This window comes from Pezoporus wallicus, unplaced genomic scaffold, assembly GCF_028554395.1.
Source record: "Pezoporus wallicus isolate ANWC-B61680 ecotype Strahan unplaced genomic scaffold, APGP_CSIRO_Pwel_v1 contig_9584, whole genome shotgun sequence".
Lineage (NCBI taxonomy): Eukaryota > Metazoa > Chordata > Aves > Psittaciformes > Psittacidae > Pezoporus > Pezoporus wallicus.
In genome coordinates, this window is record NW_026640928.1 from 171950 (window position 1) to 181791 (window position 9842).

At 54.8% G+C, this 9842-nt stretch overlaps 2 protein-coding genes across 2 annotated transcripts; both read left to right on the forward strand.

Moving 5' to 3' along the window:
• Positions 1-245: 245 nt before the first annotated feature.
• On the forward strand, positions 246-7127 carry LRRC43 (leucine rich repeat containing 43). The gene is made up of 12 exons (XM_057421284.1): positions 246-341; positions 431-706; positions 970-1080; positions 1219-1358; positions 1793-2031; positions 2810-2988; positions 3136-3259; positions 3438-3577; positions 3737-3826; positions 4108-4301; positions 4794-4900; positions 6967-7127. The coding sequence occupies exons 1-12, from the start codon at positions 246-248 to the stop codon at positions 7125-7127; spliced, it is 1857 nt and encodes a 618-aa protein (XP_057277267.1).
• On the forward strand, positions 7023-9136 carry B3GNT4 (UDP-GlcNAc:betaGal beta-1,3-N-acetylglucosaminyltransferase 4). Its single transcript, XM_057421283.1, has 2 exons — positions 7023-7145; positions 8002-9136. The coding sequence occupies exons 1-2, from the start codon at positions 7127-7129 to the stop codon at positions 9117-9119; spliced, it is 1137 nt and encodes a 378-aa protein (XP_057277266.1). The 5' UTR covers positions 7023-7126; the 3' UTR covers positions 9120-9136.
• The last annotated feature ends 706 nt before the right edge of the window (positions 9137-9842 follow it).

The following is a 9842-nucleotide window of genomic DNA, read 5'->3' on the forward strand; positions in this document are numbered from 1 at the left end:
TTGGCCAAGGGACAGGGTTGATGCTGTACCCTGCAATTGCTCCATAAGGCTGGGAGAAACCCCCAGAACCCAAGGGGGGATATCCAGGAAACCAGGGGTTTATTCCCAGTCTGGGGAGCTCAGTGCTGTCCCAGGCTGACTCCACCTGCAGGGCTTGGTCCCTAGGGTGCCCACGTCCCTGCCATCTCCTAGCAACAGGGACTCTTGTCACTGAGCCAGGGGATTCCGTGCTGGGCTGGGGCTGGATGGCAGCACCTGGTCCTTGCAGTGTCTCGGCTGCTCTTCAGGAGCACCTGAGGCACCTGACTCTGCAGGACTTCCCCTGTGGCCTTGGCAGCTGGGTAGGGTCCAGGGGGACACAGCCATGGATGTGGATTGGGGTCTGCGGTCTGCAGGGCTCTCACTGCCTCTCCTCTCTCCCTCTCTGCAGAACAAGTCCCGCTTTGCTGCACGCAGGAGCCCCCATGGAGGCCAGCCAGGGCTGTGGGCAGACCCAGCCAGGCAGGAGGAGGATGTGCCACTGGGTGAGGAGAGCCCCGAGGCACTGATAGAGCTGCTGAAGGACAGACACAGCCCCTGGGCCCTGCCACCGGGCTGCAGCCCCCAGGACCAGATCCTGCGGGAAGTGGCCGTGCTGGAGCCCAAGCTCGTCCATGGCTCCAACGTCTTCCAGGTCCTCAGGTCCCTGCGGCTCGTTGACAAGGGAGTAAGTGCAGCTGCTGATGCCTGTAAAGCCGTCCATCTCCTGGCCAGGAAACCACATCTTCCTGTTGGGAGGGAAAAAGACACCTTCCCCATCCCTGGGACTCCCCAGATGCCACTGTTACTGCTGGAGTAGAGCTAGTGCCCCATCCCCAGTGTATTGGACTATCCATGTTACACGTGTCATGGGGCTCACCACTGCATGTCTGTGTCACTTTGGCCAGGAGGTGGCTCAGGAACATGTTGGCCAAACCCATCTCTTTGCAGGTGGAGGAGGTTGATGCAGGTCTGTTGCAGTTGCAGCAGCTGGAGGAGCTCATCCTCAGTGCCAACCACATCAGTAGGGTAGACTCGGCCAACCTGCCCCAGACTCTGAAGGTGAGCAAGCAATCCCTTGTGATGGCAGGATCAGGAAGGAGTTCCCATCTGGGAACACAATCCAAGCTGAATTGCTCAGAGGAATGTCAGGAACAGCTCATTGCAAAGGGTGTTTCTTGTTCTCTCTGTCCTCGACAGGTTCTGGAGCTCTGCTGCAATGCTGTGGCTGATCTGCAGGACCTGTGTGCTCAGCCTCCTCCGGAGCTTCAGCACTTGGGGCTGGGCTACAACAGGCTGTGCGGACCTTTGCAGGACAAGTGCCTCACTGCAGCCTTCTGGTAATGCCATAGGCTGAATGTGGGCTCCCGAAAGGCCAAAGTGTGGAACAGGGAGATCACCTGAGGAACTGTTTTGACACCCTGCCCACCACAGTTCCCATGTCACTGGGCAGCTTACGCTTTCCATGCCCTTCCCAAAGCGCCTGCTGGCAGTCTGCCCTGGAAAGGATCTAAAGCTTAGGCTGCATCCCCAAATGATGCAGTGGGGTGATTCATGGATGCTAAAGAAACATGGGTTTGAGTTGTGGGGCAGACTGACAATGGACCATATGGCTAAGGAATTTGGTATTGGCCTCTTGAGATTGTACCATTGGATTCCCCAGTTTGACCCAGCTTGTGCTGGGGAAACACAGTTTTTGTTTCTTTTTTTGCCCCAGGATAGCGGCTCTCTGGATGCTCTTTGCCTAACCTTCTTCTCTGGGTTCTCTCCTTAGGCCAAATCTTGTCTCCCTTGACCTGAGCTTTAACAACTTAACAGATCTTCTGGGGCTGGTCTCCCAGCTGTCCAGTCTGGAGAAGCTCCGCATCCTGGTGCTGAAAGGGAACCCGCTGGCTCTCATTCCCACTTACAGGGGCTTCCTTGTGGACAGCCTGCCCAAGCTCTCCGTCCTTGATGACATCCATGTAGGGTTTGATGAGAGGCACCAGTTCCTTGGTTTGGCAAGTCAGCCAGGTCAGTCTGCACCCTTTAACTTCTCTGTGCTGCCTCCATGTTCTGGGAGGTGGTTTCATCATGGTTGAGCTAAGAGTCCTCAGGGGAAGTGCTGCATCCAGTACTGACTTCCCTTTTGCCTCTCCTCAAATGGATATCTTTCTCTGTGTCCTTTTACCCCACTAGTACAAGTGGGGAGACAGGCAGAGGACCCTGCAGCAGTGTAATTACACTCGAGGCAGTTTTAGCCTTAGTCAGGTGCAAAGGTTGCAAGAACAACCTAGTCCCAGCACCGATTTGGTGCCATGGTCTGTCTCCATCTTTGCTTCCTGGACACTGTCTGGTTTCAGACTGTGTTTTCCTCTCCAGCTGCTGAAAGAGGAACATCGCCCCTGGGGAAGATGCTCACATGGGTGCTGCACTGTCCACAAAAACCAGTGCCACCTCTGCAGCGTGGCACATCCCCGACTGGGATGAGAGCAGGGAGCACCCCGGGGGTAGGAAACCCCTCTTGATGGCCCCTGCTTAACGAGTTTATGTGCTAGATATGTGCTCTTTGGAGTCGGAAGTGTTAACCAGGGAGGCAAGGCGACCAACGCAGGAGATGTTTGTGTGGCTTTGGAGTGACCCCACGTGGCAGTGGCTTGTCACAGCGTTAGCACAGGGTGGCAGGGAGGGATGCCAGGTGGTGGAACACATCCTTGCCTGATTTCCATCGGTGATTTCACCTTGCTGTGTACTGTCTTCACTCTGGAAGGAGCACACTGCAGCTTCATAGCAAGATTGTCTTTCCTTTTAGAGCTGATGAGGAGTGAAGCACGAGTGGTTGTGAGTGTTGGGGACATGAAAGGAGTCCCTGATCCCAGCACTCTTCAGGAGCTGGCAGATGATTCTGACTTCCCAGTGATCACCTACAGCTACTGTGTGACATATGAGTTTGTGGAGGGAGAGGAGTTTGACGATGGCAGCAGCGCTGAGGTTTGTGCTTAATAGGGCACCTGAAAGCAACAGGCAGTGGCAGGTCACAGCAAAGGGGGACTTCACCTCCCAGATGCAGAGCTCTGCTGCCTGGTCCTGATGCAAACACAACTGGACATGCTTCCAGGAGATCCCCCTCTGTTCCAGGTAACAAAAATCCATGAGAGTCTCGAGGGGGCCACCTTGGATGTGGACAGCTCTGCTCAGAACACAGGAGAAACAAAGAACCAGCAGGAGCCTGCAGCCACAGAGGAGCCCAAGGCCAGTTCTAGTAAGGAGGAATTCTAAGTCTCCTGCCTCACTGCTCAGGCTCTTCCTGGCATATGGTGGCATCAGGATGTCCCTTATAGGGGACTGATGGATAATGACTTGGCACTGGTCATGTCCTGGGGGTCCTTCTGTCCTCAGGAAGGAGAGCTCTCTCAGAGGTTTTTTGTGTCCCTGCACAGCAAAGGTGTTTGTCACCCCTGGAAAGCCCTGGGAAGATGCCATTGACTGCAGCTACAGGAAGGAGCATATTGTTAAGGACTTAATGGGGCTGAAGTCCTACCTGGCGGCTGGAACAATTGTCTCTGTTGTGGAGGAGAAGGTGGGTGTGTGGCAGAGCTGGATGAAAGGGGAAGGAGCTGCTGGGAGGCCCAGCAGCGGTGTTGTGTTCTCTCTGGGATGCAGCCTGGGATGCCAGTGACCCTGGGCCAGGGTCCTCGGGTGTCCCAGCCCTAAAGCACCAGCTCCTCTCTCTGGGCAGGTGCTCTCATGGCCTGTTGAAGGTGATCCAGAAGAAGACATAGACAGAAATAAGAAGGCAGGACGAAGGCAGCAGAAGGATGGTGCCAGGGTAGGTGCTGGGAGAGCACGATGCCCAAATAACATCCAAGTTGCAAAAACACTGGTGGGGGAACAAGGACCCTTCTCCTGGATCAGTTTAGTGTATCAGGACCGCCCTTCCATCCCAGATCTCTCACCAAAGTACCCCCTTGCTGTGGGAGGAAGGCAGCAGCAGTTCTACATTTGGTCTGGTTGCAGTGATGGGCAAGGGGCTGGGCTGGGGTTGTTTGCTGTCTGATTAAGGGTCCCCAACCCTCCACTAAGGCTTGTCCCTGTGCTGGTGCCCTGCAGGGTCCTGTGCACAAGGACAAGCAGAAAAAGAAGAAGAAGGCATGTGAATTCCGCAGTGACCCTCCCATTTGGAAGACCCTGGCCACCAGGAAGGTGACCCTGGAGGCTCTGCTGGCCACTGAGGACCTGGTGACAGCTCTGTGTGACTTTGGGATCCTGATCACTGAAAAACCGCCACAGCCACCAAGTGTGGAGAAGGTAAGGAGCGTGTTCTGGGGCGCATGAGGCAGAGCTGCCAGGGATGGGCAGTGCTGCAGGGTGGGAATCAGCATATCCCGGCCTGGGCATCCCTCACATGCATCCCCCAGTTCTCCTCTCCATAAAATGGGGCTGAAATAGCCCTGCTTGAACACCATCCATTGATGCTGGTATCCTTACTTAGTGTTGATCTTAGCAGTAAGTACTGCTACTTTTTCTGGGCCTAGGAAAATAGGTGAGTTTATTTTTCCACTTGAGAATATGAAAGCAACCCCTCATGCTTCCTCTGATGCTCTCTCAGCGTGGCAGCACACACCAACTCACACTTTCTATTTCTTGGATTCTCTTCTCTGAGCATCCCCTCTGCTGTGCTTCTGCTTCCCCTCTCCTCTTTCCTCCGCCCTTTAAATCCCTGTGACTGAACCCAGATGGTGATGGCAGTCACAGGACTGAATGCGGGTAGTGAGTTTCATCACAGCCTAACTATGGAAACGCCTCTCTCCACAGGGCAAGAAGAAAAGCAAAGACAAGAGCAAAACCCCCAAAGCAGAGAGTAAAAGTCAGGCCAAACAGAAAGCTTCAACATCTGCCAAAGGTGACAGAGACGGGGGCTGGCTGGGCAGAGGGTGGTGAGTGTGAGAGCAAACAGCAGCAGTGCCCAGCCCAGAGGCTGGTCCCAGCACCCTGCCAGCTCTGTGAGCAGGGTGCTTACTCACATCCTGACCTCCGGACTGTGAACACATTTATTGACTGTGGGGCTGTAAGGTTTGACACACACCCGGACACGTTGAATCCAAGTCTGAGCAACTGTCCTGGAGCAACACACACCTACAGGCTCTGAGTGCCAGGGGAGAAGGGCAAAGCAAATTCTTGGGTGAGAGATGTGGTGCCTGCTGTGTTGGCTGCCAAATGTGACTGGTGGTGTGGGCTGGCGCGGGCAGCTGGGGCCAGTGCTGTCTGGGATGCATAATGAGGTCCTCATCCATTTCCAACTCACATCTCACAACACTTTGCAGAGGGGATTATTCTTTCTGGTTTAGAGATGAGATGCACAGAGAAGCACCAGGTTGCCCCATGGTGGGGCTTGGAGCAGACCCCAGTCTGCTGTCACCCATGAAAAGACCACCCTGACCCCTGAGGGGTGTCCCCTGCCTCCTCAGTGCAGAGCTCAGCATCTGCTCAGCCAGCAGCATTGCTTAATCTGTGGAGACAAACCTCACCCTGCCTCTTGCAGGTTATTTTTCCAGCAATCTTGTTTTGACTACAAAAATAGCAGTGCCAGCACATCAGAGGGCTAATGCAAGAGCAGGAGGAAGTGGGGGAGGGCAATGGTGAAAAGCTGCTGATGGGTCAAGGGGAGCATGGAGCTGGTCAGGCCTCCTGTGTCCCCCTCCTCTGGCATCAGATTTAGTTGCTAATTTAAGGGTGAAATTAACCCCTTCCCCAAAGCCCCAGGCTGCTTTTCTGTGCCTTGTTACTCATCTCGGGGGGGCATCTGCAGTCCTAGGCTGTGTCTGTGCTCAACAAAGCCTGATGGGCTCCCTAGCTACCTGAAAAGAAGGTAAAACTCTCTGCGTCATTGTTCCCTATAAGAAAATGTGTATTTGCAGTATATGACAGGGAGTTGCTGTCAAAGAGCTGAAGTTTAGCAATGGTGTTTTCTACTTCCCTTCCACCCCCAGTGCCTGTGGTCAGTGTGCATGCAGGAGGTCTTCAGGTTGTTCCTTCAGCCTGAGTGAGACCAAACCCTTGTGCAGGGGTTGCGAGGCTGGGGGTGGTGGTGGGTGCACAGAAAGCTGCTGTTGACGCAGGAAACCCAGAGTGATTAGAGGCTCATGCTTAATTTGGTGTCCCCTTATGCCTGTGCAGGGGGAGGCTGGCTGCAGCACGGCCACTGAGTACTATTTCAGACAGTGCCTAAAAGCCATCTGCCTCCCCCAGCTTGTGACATCCGGCGCCAGCAGCATCCCACAGTGTGCACTCTGCTGTCACTCGCTATGACACCCCGATTGTGGCTGGGGGGCCCTGGCTGCTCCATGAGTCACCACACTGCACCGTTTGGCACTTGTTCATCACCTGGGTACCATGGACCACCTTGGATCTGTGGCCATGGCTACGCTTTGGGGCACTGGGGCTGGGTCCCAGCCCTCCATCCACTGTGGCTGCGCATCCAACCAGGCTGCATAAGGACCAGCACTCGCAGCCGGGAGCTGGGGCTGATTTGCATCCCTCAGGCAGTAAATGCACACAAATAATAAGTCCTCTCAGAGGAATTGGGATCCCTTCCAGGCAGCTCAAAGAGGAAAGGCAGCAAGCTTTGTCTCAAGCGAACAATATGCCCGGACATTGAAGCGTGTCTTCGGAAGTAATCTCACGTGGGTCTCATTTTATCCTGTGCTTGATTTTCCAGGATCCTTGAAATGATTTATTTCTGCATCTTATTTCCTAGGAATTATAGTGGAATTTAACAACAAAAAGCAAGATTGCACCCAATCAACTGCCTGCTTAAAGATGCATTTTGGGCTTCTTACGCAAAGCCATATTCAAATAGATTTTCCCCCAAGGCCCAGAAGTAGGTGCAGGGGCATTCCCTGCTGTGCACTGCTGCTTTTAGGGTGATTTACTCAGTCAAGACAATGACAGATTTACATCTTTCCACAGGAAAAATCAAAAAGAAAGGCTCCAGTGTACTGGAGGAGGGTCAAGGGCTGCAGCCAGTGCCGCTGACGGTTCAGTTCCAGATGCAGCTGCTTCGGTGGCCCCTGGCAGCCAGTGCTCAGAGCCAGGAGAGCGTGGCCACAGCAGTGGGGAGCACTCAGTGATGTGTCAGCAGCGGAAGAGTGAGTGGGAAATAAACCTTGCGGGGACGGCACGTGGAGCCTGGTTTAGCTGAATTGCCAGAGCCGGGAGATACCCATGGGGCTGTGGTTGTCTGTGGTTGTCTGGGGCTGCTGCTGAGCTTCTGCAAGGAAGCTGCAGAGTGCAGGGACGGGTGTGTGGTGTGCGGGTAGGGTGTGCAATGTGAGGGATGTAGGGTGGGGGTGAAGTGGGGGATGTGCAATAGGTGGGTGTGCAATGCGGGGTTATTCAGTGGTCGTTCAGTGCGGTGTGAGCACTGCAGGGTGTGCAGAGGTCGTTGATCAGTGCAGGGCGTTGTCAGTCCGGGGGTGCAATGGGAGGTTATTCAGTGCGGGGTGTGCAGTGCGGTGGGTGGTTGCTCAATGCGAGGTGTGCAACGGATGCAGGGTGTGCCATGTGCAGAGTGCGGTGCCCGGTGCTCAGTGCGCTGCCCGGTGCTCGGTGCACGGCCCATCCCGGCGGGGGCCGGCGCGGTGCTGATCCATGTGCAGGGTGCAGGGTGCAGTGCCCGGTGCTCAGTGCGCGGCCCATCCCGCCCGGGGGCGGAGCTCCGGGGAGATGCGGGCGCGGCGGCGGCTCCCGGTGAGTCTCGGCGGCGGCGGAGGCTCCGCGGAGTGGGGCGGGAGTAACGCCGAGCTCCGAGGCCGGTGTGCGCGGCACCCGGTGAGCGGGTCCCGGTCCCGGTGCTCCAGAGCGGCTGCAGCGCGCCCGTGCTCCCCGGCAGCGCTTGGAGAGACCCGAAACCAGCCCGAGGCGCGTCCCTCCGAGCGGCGGGGGCAAGCGGGAAGTGAGTGTGGGGGGGTCATTGATAACGGCTTGTGCGTGCGTGCCGCGCAGGGGCTGCGTTCTGCACCATGGGCACCAGGATGAAGTCCCTCGTGCTCTACACCTTCTCAATCACGCTGCTGGTGTGTTTTCTCTGCTTGAAGAAGGAGGCAAAGCTGTCAGCGTCGTCAGAGGACCAGAAAGTGGATGTAGCAAGTCACAAACCCCAGTCTGTGCTTCTGGACAATGGCTGTTTGCCAAACCTGACTCTTGACAATTCTTCTCTCACCCTCCCGGAGTCTCACCGCGTCTTCTTAACATACAAGCACTGTCGGAACTTCTCGGTCCTGCGGAAGCCTTCCAGGTGTAGCAAAGAGGTGTTCCTCTTGCTGGCCATCAAGTCTTCCCCGATCAACGTGGACCGGCGGGTGGCAATCAGGAACACATGGGGAAGGAAGATCTCCATTGGTGGCAAGCATGTCAGGCTGGTATTCCTTCTAGGGCACTCAGAGCCCAAAAGCCAGGTACAAAAGCCCCTGCACCAGCTGCTGGCTTATGAGAGCCAGGAGTTTGATGACATCTTGCAGTGGGATTTTACTGACAGCTTCTATAACTTGACCCTTAAGGAGCTGCATTTCCTCCGCTGGTTTGTGGAGGACTGCCTGCATGCCAGGTTTGTGCTGAAGGGTGATGATGATGTCTTTGTCAACACTTACAACATTGTTGAGTTCCTGCATGAATTAGACCCTGAACAGGATCTCTTTGTTGGGGATGTGATTGCCAACGCCCGTCCCATCAGGAACAGCAAGGTCAAATACTTTATTCCAGCATCCATGTATGCAGCCACCTTTTATCCTCTCTATGCGGGTGGAGGAGGCTATGTCATGTCTAGGGAGACAGTGCGCCGCCTCCAGAGCACGGCAGAGGACACAGAGCTCTTCCCAATAGATGATGTGTTTGTGGGAATGTGCCTGGCAAAGATGGCAGTGACCCCAAAGAACCACGCTGGCTTTAAGACTTTTGGGATCCGGAGACCTTTCAGTCCTTTTGATCCATGCTTTTACAAAGGACTGATGGTTGTGCACAGACTAAACCCAACTGACATGTGGATCATGTGGACGCTGGTAAAGGACAAGAGCATCAGGTGTGCGGTGTCCTTAACACGGAACTATGGAAGGGTTTGGAAATGAAGCTACTGATGAGCACAGCAGGATTGTGACTGGTGACAGATAACAGGGTACTTAAACTAAAAATCAGGTTGTGGTAGAGACGTGTCCTTGACTAACAGACTGTACTTGAGCCATGGGGTTTGTCTGCAGGAAGTCTTCTGTCGGTGGCTTACAGGAGCAGTTGAATTGTCACATGGTGGGGATGGGGCTGGTAGCTTGCTGGGACATGGAGCAGGGGCTCAGCTTGGTTTCTCCCAGCCAGACTGGAGCTGGGGAAAGTCACAACTGCCACAGGGATGTGAGTGAGTGGCCACCTGCTATGGAGGCTCCCCAATACCTGTGGCTGGCCACCGATCAGCTTCCTGTCGGGAAGTTCGTGGTGACTAATGAGTGACACAGCACTTGAAATGACTTGAAGGAGTGGAGGAAAGGTCAGTGTGTGCTGCTAGGTCTGCTGCTGTCCCAGGCCAGCAATCCCAAAGGTCCTATGGGACAGAAGGAGGGAGTGGAGTGAGGAAGAAAACGCATTAAGGATGGATTCCACAGCAGGGTGATCCAAGGCATTGACTGGGCTCCCACTCAAGCCCTTTGGATTTTACAGAAGTTAATTTTTCCTTGCACTGGAAGCTTTTGCACAAACACTTTCTGATTGGGTTTGAGAGGAGTAGTATGTCTTGAATAATCACAGTGGTAGGTAGAGTGGCTGTAGCTTTCCATGTGGTGTGGGAGGTGTATTTTGTTGTT